The 21538-nt window shown below is 52.4% G+C and overlaps 1 protein-coding gene across 2 annotated transcripts; it reads left to right on the forward strand.

Moving 5' to 3' along the window:
* Window positions 1–2890: 2890 nt before the first annotated feature.
* ANKRD54 (ankyrin repeat domain 54) lies at window positions 2891–14145 on the forward strand. 2 transcript variants are annotated; one of them, XM_055329212.1, is made up of 8 exons: window positions 2891–3316; window positions 4905–4952; window positions 9502–9600; window positions 11544–11615; window positions 12096–12143; window positions 12219–12343; window positions 12542–12649; window positions 13013–14145. In XM_055329212.1, exons 1-8 carry the CDS (start codon window positions 2995–2997, stop codon window positions 13085–13087), a joined length of 897 nt encoding a protein of 298 aa, XP_055185187.1. In that variant the 5' UTR covers window positions 2891–2994; the 3' UTR covers window positions 13088–14145. The 2 variants fall into 2 exon arrangements, with proteins under 2 accessions (XP_055185187.1, XP_055185188.1); XM_055329213.1 differs by having other exon boundaries at window positions 3179–3316; window positions 9507–9600.
* The last annotated feature ends 7393 nt before the right edge of the window (window positions 14146–21538 follow it).

The following is a 21538-nucleotide window of genomic DNA, read 5'->3' on the forward strand; positions in this document are numbered from 1 at the left end:
TGATAGTCACACACAGAGAGAGAGAGGCAGAGACACAGGCAGAGGGAGAAGCAGGCTCCATGCACTGGAAGCCTGACATGGGATTCGATCCCGGGTCTCCAGGATCGCGCCCTGGACCAAAGGCAGGCGCCAAACCACTGCGCCACCCAGGGATCCCTATTTATTTATTATAGTCAGAGAGAGAGAGAGAGAGAGAGAGAGAGAGAGACAGAGACACAGGCAGAGGGAGAAGCAGGCTCCATGCACCGGGAGCCTGACATGGGATTTGATCCTGGGTCTCCAGGATCGCGCCCTGGACCAAAGGCAGGCGCCAAATTGCTGCGCCACCCAGGGATCCCAAAGTTCTCCATTTTTAAACGTTGGTATTCAGTTCAGATTGCTCTAAAATACTGTGAGGGCCAACATAATGAGAGAAAAATGAAAGGAAAGTCCTACTGAATCTGGAACTGAGCCAGTGTCAATATCTGACCTAGAATAATACCTTCCTACAGGAAGACAAGACTGAGGCCTAAAGAAAGGAAACACTTAACTCCAAATCAGGAGTTGAGTTTGGTCCAGACAGGACTTAGAGCCCAAGTCCTGGATTCCTAGGTGGAAGCTTTTCCCACAAGGCAAGCATTATAGGCATTTTCTTTGTCTCCCACCAAGTACTCCGTATTTTATTTGCTGATTAGCTGAATAAAAATGACTAGTATGAATGATTGTCAAGTTCAAGGTCAAGTTCATAGGTCATAGGTCAAGTTCAAGCCAGTGTGATGGGCCTAATGTTGCATAGGATCTGCATGGGCCATAGCTTGCATCCTACCCTTATTTATTATGATAATGGCAATAGTTACCATTTTTTGAGCACTAACTCTGGGCCAAGCTCTGTGCTTTACTCACATCATATCATTTAGTCTTGTGATAACCACATGATATAGGTCCTGCTAATACCTCCACTGAGGCTCAGAAAGGTAAAGTCATTGCTTGAAACCATAGCCCCACATTCTTAAGCCTCCAAAGTTGATGGTTCTAACCACTGGGGTATACTATCCTTTCTCATTCAGTCAGTCAGTGGGTCAGTCAGTCAAATAGTTACAATGCGGTGGTGCCCATTGCTGAGCCAGGCATTATGGGGGAATCCAGCTCAAGTTCCAGTCTAAAGCCTTTAGCATAACTTGATTCACATTCAACACACATCCCATTCTTCTAATCCAAAATAACAAGTGGTTCCTGAAACACACTGGAAGGTTGGGCTATATAATTAATACGCCAACAAAGTTGATTTTTAAAATGGGAAGTAACAATTAACTCCAAATGTTTAGAGAGTCTGTTCAAATGAAAAGATTGTGACATGTACACATATTCAGTTGACCAGATTGCTCGAAGACTGGACCCACTAGTAGGTGGAAGACAGCGGCTGACTGCTAGAATAACGGGTTTGCACTTTAACCTGGGTAGGCAGATCCTCCAGACACAAAAAGAATCGTACCTTAGCCAGCATATGCACCTTGAATTCTACAAAGAGAGGCTGGAGGGATGAAGACAACTTTGGAGGTCATTACATGGAATGAATAATAAAGTTATTTCCAGATACATTCAGCAGGAGTAAGGTATAAACACCCAGATGTCCCTTAAACTTTCTGGAACTAGGTTCCCAGCAGGCTCTTCATTAAAGAAAACAGTATGGTGGAAAGAGAGGACTTTGAGGGGCTCAAATCCCAGTTCTTTCTAATCGTGTACATGGGTTCATAGAACATCTCCAGACCTCAATTTCCTGATGAGCAAAGTGGGTATAATAACATCTACCTGCTGAGGTTCTTGTGAGGGAGAAATCATATAAAATACACCAAGCAGTTGGTAAGCGATGCGTGTTCGGTGTTCATTTCTTTCCTCGGTTTCCTTGTAACCACAGGGGAGCAGGCATACATGTACTACCGGTTATGGGGCAGAGATCAAATAAAACAGCGTTTTTCTCCATACAGTTATCACGAGAAACCTCACGGTGGTGTTCCGAGAGCACCGCAAATTCTGAAGGTGTTTTTCAACTGTCAGGGGAAAGATCACATTTTTAGTGGGTTGAGGGAGAAGGAAGAACTTTCGCCTGGACACAGGCCCTGGTCCGGGGCGCGCGGCATCCACACGCAAGTCCCTGGTGTCCGGCTTCCGCTCCTTCCGCTCCTCGTGCAGCGTGTGGACGTCCTGCTGGGCGGCCGGGAGGTGAGAGGGGTCGCGGGGCCGGTCCGCCGCGCGGAGCCCCTGCGTGTCCCGTGGGCTGTGCGCTTCACCGCGGGCGGCGGGGCTGAGCCTGCGCCCTGGACACACGGTTCCTGGCTCGGTGACCGGCTCGCCGACTGCGGCGTCGCTGTGGGGCAGTCACGTTGAATTAAAATTCTTCCTAAGTCAGTGACGGGAACCCTCACCAAAGGGATCTTTCCGCTTCAGAAGCTATTACTCTCCCCTTTGCGGAAGAGCCCCAAACGTTGACACAGTCTCACTTTCCTACGCTACGCACTCCCACCGGGAACACCTCCCTCTTCCGCTCGCGATTTAAAATGTAGCCGTGTTTATCCCTGGAGGGCGGCTTCTTCGCTCTCCTCAGTGATTGGCTGCAGCTCCCCTGAGGTGATTGGTTAAAGCATCTGCCCGTTATCTTTCGGGAAGTTGGTGAGAGTTTAAAAGAAAAAGGAGAGAGAGAGAGAGAGAGAGAGAAAGTGTCCTAAACTCAGCTGTTTTATTGGCTCCGGTGGCGACGCACGGTGAGGGCGTGGGCGGTTAATATTTGCGATTGGTTGTTCTGTCCGTCAATTACGCCGCCGGAAACCTATTCTCTCGCCCGGACCAAGCCCGATTGGCTGCTGGCGGCGGGAGCCCGCCCCCCCCCCCCGGTTGCCGTGGTTGCGGGCCCGGCCCGCCCGCTCGCCCGCTGACAGCGAGGCTTAGGGCGGAGGAAGCGGGTCGGTTGGTCGGCCCGGAACGAGGCTCCCGCGGCCTGGCCCGCGCAGAGCCGTTGCCATGGCAGCCGCCGCCGGGGGCGCGGACGACGAGCCGCGCTCGGGCCGCTCGAGCTCGGACGGCGAGTGCGCCGTGGCGCCGGAGCCGCTGACGGGCCGCGAGGGCCTCTTCTCCTTCGCAGACTTCGGGTCGGCGCTGGGCGGCGGCGCGGGCCTCTCGGGCCGGGCGTCCGGCGGGGCGCAGTCCCCGCTGCGCTACCTCCACGTCCTGTGGCAGCAGGACGCGGAGCCCCGCGACGAGCTGCGCCGTAAGATCCCCGCCGGGCGGCTGAGGCGCGCCAGGCCCCACCGGCGGCTCGGGCCCACGGGCAAGGAGGTGCACGGTGAGCAGCGCGGCGGGACCGCGGCGGGACCCCGGGGGCCCCGACTGCCGCGGCCGCTCGCGACCGGGTCCGCGGACGGCTGAGCTCCGGGCCCGCGCCGACCGCGAGCACCGAGGACCGCGAACCTGGAGGGGACGGCCTTTAAGCGCCCGGGGATTCCTGAACAGAAACTTTTCAGGACTCCAGGCGTTTCTTAGTAGATTAAAAAAAGAAGGGCGGGGGGGGGGGGTCGGGCGAACGCTTTTAGCATCAAAGAGGGGAGGCCGGAGCCTGTGGCCAAGCTCTGGCAACTCCTTTAAGTGCGCGGACTGGGATTGGACTCCTCTACCTCGAAGCCTTAGGCAAACTATAGAAACTTCCAGCCTTAGTTTTTCCGTGTGTAAACGACTACAATACTTGCTTTACGGGGATGTTGCCGGAATTAAGTCAGGGGGTGAATCAGTACAGGTTATCCTGCTTTGGTGGTGTGCCAAACACTGTTGGGCCGGCACGTGTTCATTTCCAGTCCTCACAGTAACTCAGTGAGATCCAGATACTGTTCCCATTATATGGAAGAGGAAACTGAGGCGGCTCGGAGAGATTGCCTTGCTCCAACACCCCCCCCCCCCCCCCCCCCCCAGCTAGAAAGTGGCTGTGCTGGCATCAGCCCACATCGGCCAGGTCAAACTCCTGCTCGTGTGTGGGCTCTATTGTCTTTTACATTTGGGGATGACGTGGAAACCAATGCCTTGAAAGATTTAAGAATGGAAACGTTACTGCCCCTTCTAGGACTATCTGTGATTCCACCCTTATCTAAGTCATGCTGTTAAGATTAAATGAAAATTTGAACGTGCTATGTAAAGCATAAAGGGCTATACAGAAGTAAGGAATCATTAAATGTATCTGCTTGCAATTTTGACCATCCCTCCGATGGCAAAGGCATTGGTCTCTAATACAGGGGTAGCGTATAGGAGAAAGGCGTTTCTGCTTTGGAATTACCAAATTTAACTCAGTTATTTGGGAATGACCTCTTTTGGAGAATATAATTGCAACAACTTGGGGCTGTCAGGATAGGGCTCAACCTTTTTTTTTTTTTTTCCCCAGATGATAAACCTGAGACCCAGGAGGTTTAACTAACTTGCTCAAGGTCACCCAGCTACTATAAGTGCCAGAGCCAAGATCTGGCTCCAAAGACCTTGAAGGATTTGCTACAGAAAGTGGCTTTTTGCACTGTTGTAGCTGTGATACATTTCAAGTTTTTCTTGTTCCCAGGGTAGCGTCTCTTGTATCCTGGTGCCTTTCCTTCCCTTTAGATGTTCTTGTGGGTGAATGGTGGATCAACTAGGAAGCCATCCACTCTCTGCTTCATCATGACTGTTTTATTTATTTTTTTAGGTTTTATTTATTTATTCATGAGAGACACACAGAGAGAGAGGCAGGGACACAGGCAGAGGGAGAAGCAGGCTCCCTGCAGGGAGCCCCATATGGGACTCCATCCCAGGACCTGGGGATCAGGTCCTGAGCTGAAGGAAGACACTCAACCACTGAGCCACCCAGGTGCCCCTGTTTTATTTTGTTTTTAACTGGAGCTCTCTTGCTCTCTTCACAGCTCTGAAGAGGCTGAGGGACTCAGCCAATGCCAATGACGTGGAAACAGGTGAGTTTGCAAAGCAGGTCTGGCCCCACCGGCTGGTTAGGGAAAGAAAAATCCAGGCAACCAATTCCTGGGAAGACAGTGCTTGAATTCAGTATGCCAGCTCACACCCTGGACTAGGCTCACTATATATATCATGTAACTGTATTCATCGTACAAGAGATAAGTCTGGCTTATTTTTTTTTAAGATTTATTTATTTATTCATGAGAGACACAGAGAGAGAGAGGCAGAGACATAGGCAGAGGGAGAAGCAGGCTCCTTGCAGGGAGCCCAATGTGGGACTTGATCCCTGATCCTGGGATCAGGCTCTGAGCCAAAGGCAGGCGCTAAACCACTGAGCCACCCAGGTGTCCCACTCAGATGCTCACTTCCCATGCTTCCCTGTCACTCTGAACTTCCTGATGTCATAGTGTTTTTCAGTCTGTGGGCTCCCTGATGTGGGGACCATGTCTGTTTTTGTATCTCTGGCACCGAGCAGCAGGGTAGGAGCTTTTTAGAAGTTTTGGTTAACAGGAACGAACAGTCAACTTTAACTGCCAGAAGAGCCACCACCTGAACAGAACCACCACGTTCAACTGCTCCTTGAGGCTTTGCAGTAGTTGGGTCAATGGTTCTCAAACTTGTTTAGTTGACGGAACACCCAAATGGAATGAGAGGGGCTCCTAGCAGGACACCACCCTGGTTTTTTTTGTGTGCGTGGTTGCTTTCCAGCATCCATTGGCTGACGGGAGTAGCAGCATCAGAGGTACAAGGACAAGTCCTAGGGGAAAGCTTCTCATCATATCCATGTATTAGTTTTCTATGTCTGCTGCAACAAATTACCACAAACATGCTGGTTTTTTTTTTTTTTTTTAAATGACAATCCCATTATAAATTTTTATTTATTTATGATAGTCACAGAGAGAGAGAGAGAGGCGCAGAGACATAGGCAGAGGGAGAAGCAGGCTCCATGCACCGGGAGCCCGATGTGGGAGTTGATCCTGGAGACCCAGGATCGCGCCCTGGGCCAAAGGCAGGCGCCAAACCGCTGCGCCACCCAGGGATCCCGACATGCTGGTTTAAAACAACCCAAATTTCTTTTTTGAAAAATTTGTATTATTTTTTTAATAGCAGATTTCTTAGCACATAATTTTGGAGGTCAGAAATCCAACACAGGTCTCACCACGCTGAACGTCAGGTGTCAGCCAGGCTGCATTTCTTTCTGGAAGCTCTAGGGGAGATTCTGTTTCCCTGCCTTCTCTAGTTTCTAGGGGTCACCCACATTCGTTGGCTCATAGTCTTCTCCCTCCATCTTCAGAGTCAGCAACAGTGGACTGAGTCCTCACACCGCTGTCTCTCTGGCTCACACAGCAGGGAAAGGGACTCTGATTTAAGTACTTATGCGATTAGTGTGATTATCCTGAATAATCCAGAATAATCTTCCTAGTTCAGGTGCCTAACCTTATTCACATCTGCAAAGTCTTCTTTGCTGCATAAGGTAACCTATTCAATAAACTGAGGATTAGGGCATGGACATCTTGGGGGCTGTGATCCTACCTGCCTCAAGTGGCCATCATTCTGTTTTGGTGGTGCTGTGCTGTGGTCAACAGAGAAGTTGTGAGCATCGCTTGAAGGCCATGGGATCAGAGAGCCCATTTACAGCCAGCACAGACAGGAAGTCGTTTACCTTAGGGGGCTGGGTGTTAAACTGTGGGCCTCAAGATGGTTCCCTTACCCCTTGTGTAGCATGGTGAGCAGGCCTGGCAGCTGGAGGGCTAACTCTTTTCACTTTGGTCTTTTTCCATGAACTTTAACATTTTCGAACATTTGAGCAGCAACCTAGATAGCTTTTTTTTTTTTCAAGGAAAAATGATAAGTGTTCTCTTTTTAATACCTCTTGTGTGTGGCCAGAGATTGTTTGAATTATACTTCCCTTGCACAGAAAGCTTAATTCATCTTGAATCAAGTACTCACATGGTGATTTCAGTGTTTTGATAGAAATACTGTAATGTTCCAGTCAGAGTCTCTGACACACCCACATTCATATCTAAATGGCTGTCAGATTGATCAGGCTTTTGCTGATGGTGACCTTGGCTGTAGAGTTAGCCTCTTTACTCCTTTTCTGTTATGGTTTGCATTTCCTTTTCCTTTGTTACACATTTGTTGGGGTTTTGGTTTGTCAGCAATTATAGTGGACATAAAACTGATGTTTTACTATTGTTAAATCATAATATATTTTCATATATATGAAAATCATACACACTTAAAATGTTTGGAAGATGAGAGAAATATGCAAGAAAAACATCCATAATCAGCAAAGGAACTAATCTCTGTATATATATTGGTGACTATCCTTATCCTTTTTCCTAGACAGAGAAATTTTCTTTATGGGCTTGCAAACTGTGGCGGATACACAATTTTGTAGCCCATATAACTTTTCATAGTCTTTGTAACCATTCGTTTTTTTTCAGAATGGAAACATCTTTTTTTTCCTTACTTACAGAATAAATACATGACTATATGACTTTTTGAAGCTTATAAGGTAAAAAGCAGAAATCACCTCATAATTCCATTCTCCAGTTATAATCACAATTTGTAATGGATGCCCACTGTCTTCAGAGGAACAAAGTGAGAGTTAGTCATAGATTTGCAGAATGATTTTTCTTTTTGGGGTGGGGGAGGGACAGAAGAAGAGGGAGAGAGAGAATCTTAAGTAGGTTGCATGCTCAGCACGGAGCCCAATAGGAGCCCGATACAAGACTCGATACAAGACTCGATCTCAGGGACCTGAGATCATGACCTGAGCCGAAATCAAGAGTCAGACGCTTAACCCACTTAACCTGCTTCACCCACCTAGCCCAAGTTTTTCATTGTTAAGATAATTAACCAGGTGTATGGGGTTATCACATCAAAAGATATGCATATTTCGATGACTTCTGCCAGATGCTGCTTCTAGTGCTTTCCAATAAGACTGTAACTGTACAAATCATAAAAGAGAACTGACTCTTAGTTTTATCTTATCTCTTTGGTACAGGTTGTCTTTTGGTGAATGTCCTGAGCTGACTGGAAGCTCTTCTTTCTCTTTGACTCTCATAAACCTTTTCCTACCACCTTCATTCATTTCTTCAATTAGTCAATAATGTTCATGAAGCTGAACAAATTTGATCATGGTCCTAGGTATTATTTTTTTTAAGATTTTATTTATTCATGAGAGACACACAGAGAGAGAGAGAGAGAGAGAGAGAGAGGCAGAGACACAGGCAGAGGAGAAGCAGGCTCCTCACAGGGAGCCTGATGTGGGACTCGATCCTGGGACTCCAGGATCATACCCTGGGCTGAAGGCAGGCGCCAAACTGGTGAGCCACCCAGGTCCTAGGTATTAAGTAAGATAAAACCAAAAAATCTACAATATAATTGGAGAGAAAGAATTTAAAGTGATAGCATTTCTAAAACAAAACCTCCAGAAAAACCAAAGTTATGTATTTCTTGTAAGTTCTGGAGCCGGAGAAGCCAGAGAAGCCTGGGTTTACATCACAGCTTTGCCTCCTGGTAGCTGGGTGAGTGTACCACTCCACAGACCAGGACTCTTCTCCTGGTTTGCTAAATGGACATGACACCTGGCTGGGTCGTTGAAGGGCATAGCAGACAGGTGCCTGGTGCCAGGTAGCTGCTCGGCGTACAGCTTCCATGCTTTAAAATGGCACAGCTTGTTAAAGTGAGAGTAGCAGAGTGAACAGGGCACTGAGGAGATGGATTGGTACCTGAGCCTGAGAAGAAAGAGGAGGGGATTCTGGACTTTGTCTGGAGTCCTTGAGAGGTTTGCTGCCAAAGACAAAAATGTTGGTTGCTCCAAAATGATATTTGGCATCAATTTCTACATTTCAGTTGGACATACACATGTGGCAGATAATGCCTCACAATTTATAATGTCTCCACATTTTGCAAAGAAGACATTTCACATCCATTATTCCCATCATAGCAGCTCTGGAGATTGGCAGGGCGATTATTCCCATTTGCTGGTGAATCAGGACCCAAATTCAGGCTTCCTGGCCCCAACCCAGCTCTTTCCACTGCCCCATGCTGTGGGCAACATCCTCCTTTCTTCCTTACTCAGCTTAGCCTGGGACTTCGCGTGCATGGCCCCAGGCCTGCGCTCTGGGCCACTAAAGGGCTGCCTCCCAGGAGCAAAGGCCCGACAGCTCAGGCCACCGTGTCCAACCAGAATGGGAATGTATCCAAATGGATATGGGGCCAAAGTCAGCCAGGGATTTCTGTGATTCTAGAATTCCTGGCTCTGGGGGCCAAGATCCTTCTATGATCTATCCCTAGACACAGAGCCAGAGCAGCCAGATTTGGTGGTCCTCAGTTCTGCCCTCAGAAGGACAAGTCCCTTGTCTTGGCATCCCCTGTGAGGCCAGCACCCAGGTGTGACTCGGTCTCTCCTGCCTCATGGATGCCTTACCTGGAAGCTTGCCCAGAAGCACCCCGAGCATCTTTCTTTTCAGGTCCAGGGGCTGCCGCTTAGCTAACACTGTCTCTGTCCCCCTGTTCCCTGTGTCTTGGCGGTGTCAGTGCAGCAGCTTCTGGAAGATGGCACGGATCCCTGTGCAGCTGACGACAAGGGCCGCACAGCTCTGCACTTTGCCTCCTGCAATGGCAATGACCAGATTGGTGAGTCCTGGTCAAGGGGGAGGGAGCGGGGCTGGCCAAGCAGCATCTGTCCAGAGGTGCAGGGGGAGACCTGCTGTCTGCACAGCCAGGGTGGGGGGCCAGTCTTTCAAGACATTTAGGCAACATTTACTTAGTGCCAAGGGCTGCAGCAGGACAATCCCTTCTCTCCCTTTTTAAAGTCCTTTTTTGCATGTGGTATAATGTATAAATAGTGAGCTTTCTGCATGTGTGCACTGGTGTTATCACCATTCAGATCAAGTTAAAGAATATTTCCAGGGGCACCTGGCTGGCTCAGTTGGTAGAGCATGTGATTTGATTTCAGGGTCATGAGTTCAAGCCCATGTTGGGTGTAAGGCCTACTTTATTTTATTTTATTTTTTTTGTAAGGCCTACTTTAAAAAAAAGAAATAGTTTCAGCATCCCAGCAGCCTACCTGATGCCCCGTCCAGTCCTTAACCCTTTGTAGACCTTGTTCACCATAGATTTGTTTTCCTGGTTTTGAATTTCACATAAATGGAAGCATAGAGTATGTACTCTTTTGTACTGTCTTTCACTCAAACTTACATCCTTGAGATTCATCCCTGAATGTTGTTGTATCGGGAGCCTTCCCTTTCTTATTGCTGGTTGGTATTTCATTGTGTGATGTCCCACAGTTCATCTATTTTACTGTTGATGGATGTCTGTGTTGTTTGTAGGCTTGGGCTATTATGGATAAAGGTGCTATGAACATTCTTGTACGTGTGACTTGGTGGATATAAGCGTCGTAACTGTGTTAGATTAAAATGCAGGAGTGGGGTTGCTGACTCGCTAGGGTACCTGTACACTTAGCTTTAGTGTGTAGTTCCACACGATTTCCCACCATGTGGCCCAATATACACTCCCACAGCAGTGTAAGAGTTCCACATTTTTCCACATCCTTGCTGATGCTTGGTATTCTTTTTTTAATTTTAGCCATTCTGGTGTGGTGGCGTCTCACAGTGGTCTGATTTGCATTTCTCTGGTGGCCAGTAATGTTGTGCACGTGCTCATGTATATATTGGCCATTCTTGTATCCTCTTTTGTGTTCAAGTCTTTTGTCTTTTGTGTTTTAAATCAAGCTGCCTGGTTTTTTTTTTCTTATTGATGTGTACAAATTCTTTGTATATTCTGAATACAAATCATTTGTCAAATATAAATGACTTAACTTTTCTGATCTTATCTTTTGTTCTCTGAGTGGTATCTTTTGATGAATGTAAGTTCTTAATTTGAATGAATCCAATGTATCAATCTTTTCTTTTTTATGGTTAACATTTCTGTGACCTGTTTAAGATATCTTTGCCTATCCCGAGGTCATGAAGACGATGTCTCATTTTCTTCTAGGAGCCTGACTTAGAGCTTTCACATTTAGGTCCATGATACCTCTCACATTAGTTTCTGTATATGGCGTGGGCCTTAGCCTGGGCTCGTCATATGCATTAGTCTGCTAATGATGGGCCCTGGCAATACCACAGCCCACCCTTGAGGTGGCACAGAGACTCTCAGGGAGGAAGGTGCTCAGCATCAGCTTTTGGCCTAATTCCCACTTTGGCACGTGGCTATGGAAAGAGCAGGAAGCCGCCTTGAAAGCCTTTACAAGCAGCCACCACTGTTGAAAGAGCTTTCTTTTTTTTGAAAGAGCTTTCTTTAACCCTTAAAATCCCAGTCCTTTCCAACCGCATAGGCCAGAAGTCTCTCCCAGAATCCTCAGTCCCTGTCCCTGAGACTCCTGCACATGAACCCTGTGAGTGAGTAAGTGAACGAATAAATGAACAAATGAATGAACGAAACAATATAGAGAACTGTGTCTGCTTTCAGTGTCCCACACTTTGATTTGAGGAAGCCTCTTTAGTTAGGTTAGGGGTGAGGGCTTGGGTCCAGTCCTTTGGAGTCCTCCAACAACTCTTCGTGGGTTTTCCTGTTTCCAGTACAGCTGCTCCTGGACCATGGGGCTGATCCCAACCAGCGAGATGGGCTGGGGAACACGCCACTGCACCTGGGTGAGTGCCTGAGAAGCTGCCAGGACACCCTTCTCTGCAGCACAGACAGGCTCCTTGGATGGCGAGCCTAGGGTCCTGCAAGCTCCCAGCAGGATCTCCTATCAGCCAGGGAGAGCCCGAGCCCCCTGGGGCCTCACTCCCCTTGGTCTGTGTCCCCTGGAATTCTCCTTTGGTCAACCACGTGGCCGTGCCCTGAGCATAGCTGTTTTAGTAACCTATACACCTCAGCAGAGCTTGTTCCTGCCTGTGACTGACCCACACTGTGGCTCACAGTGAGGCAGGTCCCGTCTCCAAGCCTCAGTCTCCCTAGCTGTACAGGGAGGGAGTTGGATTGGACCTGCCCCATGGCTGCCTTGGTAATACCATCTCTGGAAGTGTGACCTAGAGTGGGCACACTTGGGAGTCTCATTCCCCTCCCCCAGCAGGCACACAGGGCCAAGCCTTGGTGTCCTGGACTCTCAAGTCTCTATTCTTCCTCAGCGGCCTGCACCAACCACGTCCCTGTCATCACTACACTGCTACGAGGAGGTATGTGCTCCCTTCCCCTGCGGCCCCCTCTCCTGCCCTCACCCTCCACAGTACTTACTCCACCTGCCCCCTCAGGGGCTCGTGTGGACGCCCTGGACCGAGCTGGCCGCACGCCCCTGCACCTGGCCAAGTCAAAGCTGAACATCCTGCAGGAAGGCCACTCCCAGTGCCTGGAGGCTGTGCGGCTGGAGGTGAAGCAGGTGAGTGTCCCTCATGCTGAGCCCACAGCTGCAAACAAGCACAGGGCAGGTGCTGCCCTAGCCACAGACACACCTGCCTACAGCATTAGGGCTCCTGGTTGCTTCCCACCAACCCCATTTGGCACCTGCTCCACCCCCAGCTCTCTCTGAGCCTCCTGGCTAGAACCCCCAGCAGCTGAGCCCAGCCCCTTGTTCCAGATCATCCAGATGCTGAGGGAATACCTGGAGCGCCTGGGGCGGCACGAGCAGCGGGAGCGGCTGGATGATCTCTGCACCCGCCTCCAGATGACGAGCACCAAAGAGCAGGTGAACTGCAGCTGCAGGGCTAGGCCCAGGGCCTGGCAGGAGCCTCAGGCCAGTGCCTCTCTGCTGTGACACAGTCACTCCTAGTGGAGAGAGGCCGCGGCCGTGGGGTTATAGCGCACTGTAGACCTTAAAGCCTCTGTCTACTTCCTTTGAAGCTACTTGTGGCCTTCTCTCTGGGGCCGTCCGAGACCACCTGGAGTCAAGGATTATCTGTTGCGTAGTCCCCACAGTGAGGCCACCACGTGCCCTGGGAGGAGAGACAACCCTACCCTCCATGTCTCTGGCACTGGGGTGGAGATCTGGGGGCTGAGACCCCTGGGCCTGTTGTGGCACCTGTGACAGAGCCTTGGTTTGGTCCTACAGGTGGATGAAGTGACCGACCTCCTGGCCAGCTTCACGTCCCTCAGCTTGCAGATGCAGAACATGGAGAAGAGGTAGCAAGAGAGGCTCCCTGCCTTCCCTGCTCTGCCACTGCCCCACCCTTGCCCCCACTGCTCTCTCATTACAAAGAAAAAGCCTAATGCCTGGGACTTCGGAGCCGCACTTCTCTGGTGAGGCCCTTGCCCCCAGATGCTGCCAGGGCAGAGATGCCCTCTCACCGACTTCAGAGCCACTCCCAGCCACGGCCTGTCTCATCTCCATGGGCTGGGACCACAGCTCCAGCTTCCTCCTCTGCTCCCACAGCACCACAGCCACATCTCAGTTCTGGCCAACATGCACTGTCCTAGCAGGCCTCACTTGTCTTGTGGCCTCCTTGGCACCCTCGGCAGGCTCCAGACCTTTCTCTGTGTCTCTTCCTGGCCAGGGGCTCTTTACAGCCAGCAGGGTATGGGCTTCGGGCAGGCATCCTCGGGGGCTTCTTGGCTGGCCCCGCACCCCTCACCAGCACTAAGATTTAGACTTGTCACCTGATGTTCAGGGAGACATTGCAGTGAGTTTCTCTTGGTTGGAAAGGAGGGTCGGTGAGGCCTAGACCTTAGAAATACAAGGTTAGGAAGGATCTCGTGGAACCCAAAGCAGAAAGGAACCCAAAGCCTTTCTCTCCCTGGCGCTAAAACACCTGGAGGGCCTAGTGGTCCATTCTGCAGCCTAACTGTAGTAGGCTGAATAGTGCCCCCCCCCCCGATGTCCATGTTCTTATCCCATGAACCTGGGAACATTACTCTGTCGGGCAAAGGGGACTTTGCAGATGTAATTACATTAATGATTTTTGGACAAGGTGACTCCTGGAATAACCCCGTGGGCTTCATGTAATCCTGGGGATTCCTTCCTTATGGGAGGAAGACAGGAGGTCAGAGAGGAAGTAGGAGATATAGTGGGAAGGGGTCAGAGCTGTGGAATGCAGGCGGGCGCCCACAGAGGCTAGAAAAGGCAACAAATGGATTCTCCCTTCAGAGCTTCCTGAGGGAACCAGCCTTGCTGACACTTTGACTTTAGCCCAGATCTTAGAATTCTGACTGCCAGAACTGTAAGAGAATAAATACGTGTTGTTTTAAGCCACTGAGTCTGTGGACATTTGTTGCAGCAGCGACAGGAAACTAACAGAGTCATGGAGGCACAGAGCTCACTGTAAAGGACGCAGCCCACCGCTGCCCCTGCAGGGGCAGACTCTACCTTCCTTGTGGGCAGTGGACACACCAAAGGCAGGGCCCGTCCTGGCCGGGGTCAGGCCACAAGAGGGGAGCGGAGGACAGAGCACCGCCTGGCCTGACCCTTTCCCAGGCGGTGACTACAGTGTACACACAGACTCTCCCAAGGTCACTGTCCAGTCCTCCCTGGACGCTGTCCAGTCCCACCACTGCCCTCTGAGCACACAGGAATCCTGGCTACTTTGCAAGGAGAGCTTGTCCCCCAAAGCCCAGCTTGATCAGATGGGAACTGAACCCATGGAGCCCAGCTGCTCTCCAGACCCTGAAGACAAAAGGGCCGCTGTGGGTCGGAGATGGGGGGGGGGCTGCCTTTAGCACCCTGTGAAGGGAGTAGCCCCACCAGGTCGGCAGGGTTGGCAGCAGGGTTGGGGAGGGGGGAGTGTGGTGCCAGCCCCAAGACTGGGGAGAAAGGGGGGCGGAGGAAGCAGTCAGGTTTCCACAGAGCCCAAGCTGCTGCAGCAGAGAAGTGACTGTCTTGTCTACATGGTGGAATGGGGGTTGGAGCACCGTGGGGGAGGGAGGGACTCCTAGGGGGAAGGGTGCCACAAGGGGGTGGGGGGGGCGCTCTGGGGGAGGAGTTGGGGAGGGAGGTGCTCCTGTGAGGGAGGGGTAGACTGAGGGGGGATCTGTGAGGTAGGGGTGGGCTGAAGGGAGGGGTGCCATTAGGGTGGGCGGGGAGTGGGGGGGTGGGGGGAGGGGCAAGTGGGGGGAAGTACAGAGGTGGGGCGGCTTTTCTCACTCTGAGGAAGCCTGCTTCCCTCAAGTCCAGGAGCACGTTTGAGTTTGCCCTCTCCAGGGGCTCTGCTGGGGCTGAGGCCTGGACAGGGCCCCTTGGCCCATGTCCTGGGGGTGAGGCTGCGCAGGGGAGAGTCACCGCAAGGGAGAGGCAGGGGTGGGAGGGAATGGCCCTCAAAGTCAGTGGGCCTCTTCTCTTGGGACCTGCCTTCTCTGGGCCTCCCATAACCACACTCCTGGGGCTGATCACCCTAGAGAGAAGTGAAGAGTTTCTCAACCTCAGGTCTAAGGGGTTCAGTGAATGGGCCCTCAGAGAGATTTGAATCCCCTGAAACCATCCACGACTGTGTGGAGAGTGTGCATGTGTTTGTTGCTAACAAAAGTGACCACAGCTTTCATTCTCAGCAGGGTCCACACAGAGAGAGTTAGGAACTCTTGCTATAGAACTTTGGGAGCTGATAGGGCAGGGGCCTGCCAAGGGCATCCTGGGGACTGCTTGGGGACTTCTGAGATCGGTTATCCCCGAGGGCAGGCTGCTTTGCACTGGCATAGCCAAGAGGGTGGGCAGTGCTGGGACTTTGTGAAATGGCCCTTAGAGGACTTCAGGTGTTTCTAGAACAGTCTGACAGACACTCACTGGCTAACTCCTAACAAGTCCTTGGCCTGGAGCAAACCAGCCCCACCTGGAAAGCGGGTGGCATCCCTGCAGCATCCTCCACCCCTGTGGTGCCCCATCCACCCACTTCTGGCCCTGTAACCACATAACCATGAGAATGGGCCATTGGGAACAGCGAAGGGACTATCGTCCACTCCCTCCCCAGCCATATAGGCCAGTCATCAAACACTTGCCAGGCAGCCAGGCAGCCAACCAATCGGCCTCACCCCATTTCCAGCCAGGAAATGTCGGCACCCCCAAATCTGTCTGAAAAGCCAGCCCATTAAAGTCTGCCCCAGACGCTGGAGTGAGTCAGAAAGCACACAAGTGGGCCGTAAGCTGGCTGAGTTGGGCAGGGAGCAGGAGAGAGCACTCATCAGAGGATGCCTGCTTCGGAGTTAGTTCTGTTACTAGCCAGCCTGGGAGTTACTGGGGAGAGGGAGGGTAGAGGGAGCAGGAGAAAGGGCAGATGGGGGAAAAATCCACCTCTACAGATTTCACCTTCTGGGTAGCAGCCTTTGCTTTATACCTCACATTTCATTCGGGTTAGAAATACTTATTGAACACTGGGCTACACTCTAGGTGGGAATACAGCAGCGAACGGGAGATCGAATCCCTGGCAAACAGTGGTAAGTGCTTAGGGAAAAATATTCACAGGTTCTCACAACCATCCTTCCAGATAACTAGCCTTGGGGTTGCTCTTGATACCGGAGAAAATGCAGGTTTGCAGGGGGAGACCCAACTGGGCAACTGGGTGGGAACCACCCCCAAAGCTCATGCTGTTTCCACCATGCCTGAAATTAGAGCCTTCTCAGAAGCAGAGTTTTCTAAAACTAAGGGTGAGGAGATTTGCTGAGTTCCCACTAGGTGCCAGCAGGCCCTCTATACACAATCCTTTGCTTTCGTGCTTGCAAAAAAAAGGTAGGCAACATAGTGCAGCTGCTATCTTATAGATGCGGAAAACTGATGCTCAGCCAGAGGAAGTACATTGCTTGAGGTCAGAGAGCCAGCGGGGCCCAGCCCAGGTCTAACATAATTTCTGCTAAGGGGTTCCAAAGTGCAATGTTCACCAGTGTCCCCTGGGTCACCATCGGAAGGAACTGACCTACTGAGTGAACATCTCTGTTTCCGTGACCAGTCTCAGGTGCTCAGTCTGACCGAGCACATGACATAGCACACTTGGTAGACGAAGCAGGTACCTGGTCACTAGGGGTCAGAGAAAGGACAGTACGAGGTGGAGAGGCGGGAGTGGCCCTTGCTGACCTTTGGTGGTTGCAACTATTTCAAGCCCTCCGGGGTGGCTGGAGAACTGGGAAGGTGGAGGGCACACCGTGAGCCAGGCCTGGAGGGTGGAGGACAGGCGTGGGCTGGTTGTGGGACCAGGAGACTGGCGTGGAGAGTGCTAGGGCCAGGAGGGTGAGAGGTTGCCAGAGAGGGAGGTGGGACGAGCCTGCAGAGGTCCTGAGGTCTGAAGATTTGCCTCGTGGCAGAAACCAGGTAAGGCAGGCTGTCACCTCCACGCTGAGGTCAGGTGCATTCTTACCCAGAGCAGGAACTGAGCTCCCAGGGGATCCCTGGGTGGCTCAGCGGTTTAGCGCCTGCCTTTGGGCCGGGGCACGACCCGCTGTCGGGCTCCCTGCATGGAGCCTGCTTCTCCCTCCTCCTGTGTCTCTGCCTCTCTCTCTGTGTGTCTCTATCATAAATGAATAAATACATCTTTAAAAAAAAAAAAAGGAACTGAGCTCCCAGAAAAAGCCCCTCTGGGAGGACGCCGCTATCCCTGACAGTGCTGCCTGCTTCCCAGGCTGCTTCAGATGCTGAGCCCAAGGCAGGCTTAGGAAGTCGGGAAGCTGATCTGAGGCCTGGGCGATCCCAACAAAGTCCCTGGCTCCCCCCATCTTATGGGTCCCAAAGGGAATTACAGCTCCAACCTCCTGATGCTGGCTCTCAAATGAACACCGAGACTTTGGTGCATCAGGGAGATATGATCAACTCCCTTTACACATAAGGAAACAGGTTCAGGGAAGCAAGAGTCTTTCCCCCAAAGCCCCAGCCCTGGGATCAGAGTGTTCTCTTGTCCCTGGGGCTGGTCCCATGCAGCCTGGTGACTTTCTCCCACTTTGAAAGCCTGGGAGGACAGCGTGTGCCATGGACACATCCCCCACCATGGACGCCCAGAGGGGCAGAGGTGGGTAAGTCACGCCTCTTCAGCTGAATTGTGAAGGGTTTGCTGGAGACCAGTCTCTGCCCGGGCAGCCCTGGCAACGTCACACACAGGTGGCAGCAGCCAGTGAGCAACCCAAGGTGGCCTGCCTCAACGGGACTCGGCTCTGACAGAGCAAGGGCATAGAGAGGCCAGGGGCATGAGGCACAGAGGCCAGGATTCAAACCCAACATGGGGGCCCAGAGTCCATGCCCTGACCCCTGCACCACGCCACCTCTCTGAGTAGACCTGGCAGGTCTATCAGATGCTGAGGCCAGCACCCTCCCCAGGATCCCAGGTACCCTAATCTGGCACCCTCGCCCCGCAAGCCCTCCTCACCACCCCTCCTCTGCTTTGGTATCACCCCTGCACTGAGCCTGAGCTACCGCTTGGCCCTGAGCAAATGCTTCGATAAATCAGAGTCTGGTTCTCTTACACCAGAAACAATCCCACCCCTGCACGGCTTTTCCCTCTGGCCTCGTGCCTTCTTAGATCCAGCCGGCGGCTCACAAATGAGCCCTGCGTCAGAGCTGAGGAACTGGTGCTTATTAACACAAAGTGTCAGGTGGTTAATTGGGATTTATGTCCCCAGACACACACCTCGTAGTTGATGGATGACGCGGGTCCTGGCAGCCTGAAGCAGGGGGAGGGGTTGAGCAGCTGTGCCAGGGTCCTCACCCCAGTCACCTTGCCCAGGACAGAGCTTGAGCTCCGGCTACAGCTGTTACACAGGGTGGGGTGGGGGGGGTGAGGGTCACCTTTGCACATGCCAGTTCCTCCCTCCATGCTTCAACCACTCCTTCCTGCCCCTTCTCCCTAAAGACCATGGAACTGAAATCAGACAGACCCGAGGGGGGCTGTTTGGGGCCAGCTCTGTGATCTTGGGCAAGTGGCACAATCTCTCTGAGCCTCAGTTTTTCCATCTCCAAACTCTAAAGCAGATGAGTCATGTTCCAGGGCCAAGCACAAGGCTTGAGTGCAGCAGGTGCTCCACGGAAACCCCCAGAGAGCCCCCGGGCCCCTCAGTCTCAGCGTGTCCCCCCCAAACCTGTGCCCCCATTATCCCCTCTGCCACCCCCAGTAGCCCCAGCCAGAAGTCTGGGATGTCATCTGGGACACCCCCTGAACATGTAGTCACCAAGCCCCGACGACTGTACCTTGTAAGTGGTTGTCCTGGCGGTCCACACATCCCCACCTGCTATCACCATCTAGACACTTTCATGTCTCCTAACCGGTCTCCCTACCCCACCCCATCTCGTTCTGCCCTCCTCCCCAGGAAACCTGCCTTGCAGCCAGAAAGTTCCCTGTAGAGTGAATCTGGCAAGTTTCCTCTTTTGTTTACAACCTTTCCGTGGCTCCCTCTTGCCCTCAGGACAAAGTCCAGCATCAGTTTCAGAGAGGACCTACAGAATCCTTTGTGACACCACCCCCCCCCCCGCCACCCCGCTCCCACCTCACTTCCTGCTGGGTACCTTGTTGCAGGTCCTCAGCCCACCATGCTGCCCGACTCCAGGTGGCCCATGCCCATGTTATTCCATCTTTCCCTTCCCCATCTGCCCTGATTAACTCCCACTTTAGGACTTGGCGTGGGCACCAGCTCCTCTGGGAAGTCTTCCCTGCCTGCCCAGGGTTAAGGCCTTCTGGGCTCCCCCAACCCCCCATGCTTCTGCATTTTCTTTCTGCAGAAGAACTCTGTACCTAGTAAGTGCCTAGGCGTGAACACTGCAGGCCTATCCCTAAGAGGTCTGCACAAATAGGAGGATGAGAGGCCTGCAGGATTCAAATCTCCTTACACCTAAACTCCTGCCAGGAACCCCCAGGCTGCCCCCAGGCCCACCCAGAGACCCTGCAAGGGGGCTTAGGTTGGATGGATTCTCCTGGGCCTCAGAAAATGGCCAGGGCTCCCTCAGCCTCTCCTCCAGCCTCCAGTGGCTGCCTGTGGCCCTACAGGACTCACAGCTCTCTCTGAACCAAAGTACTATGACCATCTGCTCTTCCAAGCATTTCATTAGCCCCTGAGCAGGCCCAGGAGCCTCTGAGGCCAAGCCCAAGCCCAGTAGCAGGCCATCAATCTTCCTGCCAAATCCAAGGCAAAATAGTTTCCCAGTCCTAGGCCAGGCCCTTGGTGGCAGCTTTCCTGGCCAAAGGCTTGGGGGATGCCTGGGTGGCTCAGCAGTTGGGCATCTGTTCTGGCTCAGGGCATGATCCTGGAGTCCTGGGATCGAGTCCCACATCAGCTCCCTACATGGAACCTGCTTCTCCCTCTGCCTGTGTCTCTGCCTCTCTCTCTCTCCAATCCCTCCATCTCCCATGAATAAATAAATAAAATCTTTAAAAAACAAAAGAAAACAAAGGCTCACAGAGCAGCCTTCAGGTTGGGCTGCTCACTGCCACCCTGGCACCTCCAACCCAGCCTCTACATGGCAATGCTGGGGGCTTTCTAACCACACGTTTGATGGGGCCCATCCTGAAAACCTTCAGTGGCATCACCGTCCACCTGAAGGAGGAAGTCCCCACTCCCTGACTGGCCCAGGAGGCTGCCTGATCTCACTGCACTCACCATCCCGGGCTCCCCAGGCCACGTCACCCCCCTCCCTCCAGCTTGCTTCAACTGCATAAGCCCACAGTTGCTCCTGCCTGAACCCTGCCTTGGCACAGGCTGTTGCTCTACCTGGCAGACCCTTTGCACCTTTTTCAGGAAAAGGCATGGCAAATGTCACCTCCTCTGGGACTCCTGCTTGGACTTCTCAGGAAGGCAGAGGTTAGCTCCCCTATGCCCTTTCAGGACCGGGTGCTCTCCCGTTATGACCCACCACACGGCGCTGTCTTTTCATCTTTTGGTGTGTGGCTCTGCAGCTAGACAGAGCTCCTGAAAGGAGCTCACAGCAAAGCTCGAGGCAGGCACTCACATGGCTGGGGAGTAAAGGAAAAAAGGAAGGGAAGGGTCATTTCTGTTTTCATGCATCAAATACCTCTGTGTGCCTACTGTGGTCCAGAGGCTCCATCAGCCGGAGCCTCTGGCTTTGTTTACCTGGCCCCAGTGGGCCCGACGACTCTCTTCAGAAGCAGGCCCTGGAGTCCAGGCAGGGGCTTGAGCTGTACAACTGTTGCCTGCCAGGTGAGCAAAGCCCCAGGCCACCGTGGAGGACCCCCCCGGACCCACCGCCCCTTCCCCAGGCCTGGGGTCTCACGCAGGTTCAAACTGGCCCTGCCACTCCCTGGCCAGGTGATCTGACCTCTCTCCTGTCCCAGACGGAGGCTGTGGTGGGTCAGCCGCTTGTCCACCTCACAGGGCTGACCGGAGGAGTGGCAGTCCCGCTTGTTGGCCGGACCAAGCACAGCATAAGCACACCCGGGAAGATGTTCCCCATTCAGCTTTGAAGGCACTCACCTGTGTCGTGTGGTGAACTTTGTCAGATGGTTTAAGATGTTTCCCTGGGCTGCTGGGCCTGCCACGGGAGCCGTCGGTCGGGCCCAGTTAGGATCCCAACTCTGCTGTGAATTTGCCACTTGGCTTTGGTCAAGCTACCTGTTTCTACTGAAAGTGGAGGTCTCCTGTCTCCGAGGCACAGAGCAGCCAGCGGAGGTGTGAGTGGTGGCAACAGGGACGTAGAGGCCGTGCTGGGTGCTGTAGAAGTGGGCAGCAT

This window comes from Nyctereutes procyonoides, unplaced genomic scaffold (assembly GCF_905146905.1).
Source record: "Nyctereutes procyonoides isolate TBG_1078 unplaced genomic scaffold, NYPRO_anot_genome, whole genome shotgun sequence".
NCBI classification, from domain to species: Eukaryota; Metazoa; Chordata; class Mammalia; order Carnivora; family Canidae; genus Nyctereutes; species Nyctereutes procyonoides.

What these genes read in the sequence shown, in the direction of transcription:
- ANKRD54 (XM_055329212.1), top strand. Translation starts at nt 2,995, where the DNA reads ATGGCAGCCGCCGCCGGGGGCGCGGACGACGAGCCGCGCTCGGGCCGC. An exon ending in CAATGGCAATGACCAGATTG is followed by an intron (nt 9,601 to 11,543) that starts GTGAGTCCTGGT and finishes TCCTGTTTCCAG; the next exon opens with TACAGCTGCTCCTGGACCAT. An exon ending in TGCGGCTGGAGGTGAAGCAG is followed by an intron (nt 12,344 to 12,541) that starts GTGAGTGTCCCT and finishes CCCTTGTTCCAG; the next exon opens with ATCATCCAGATGCTGAGGGA.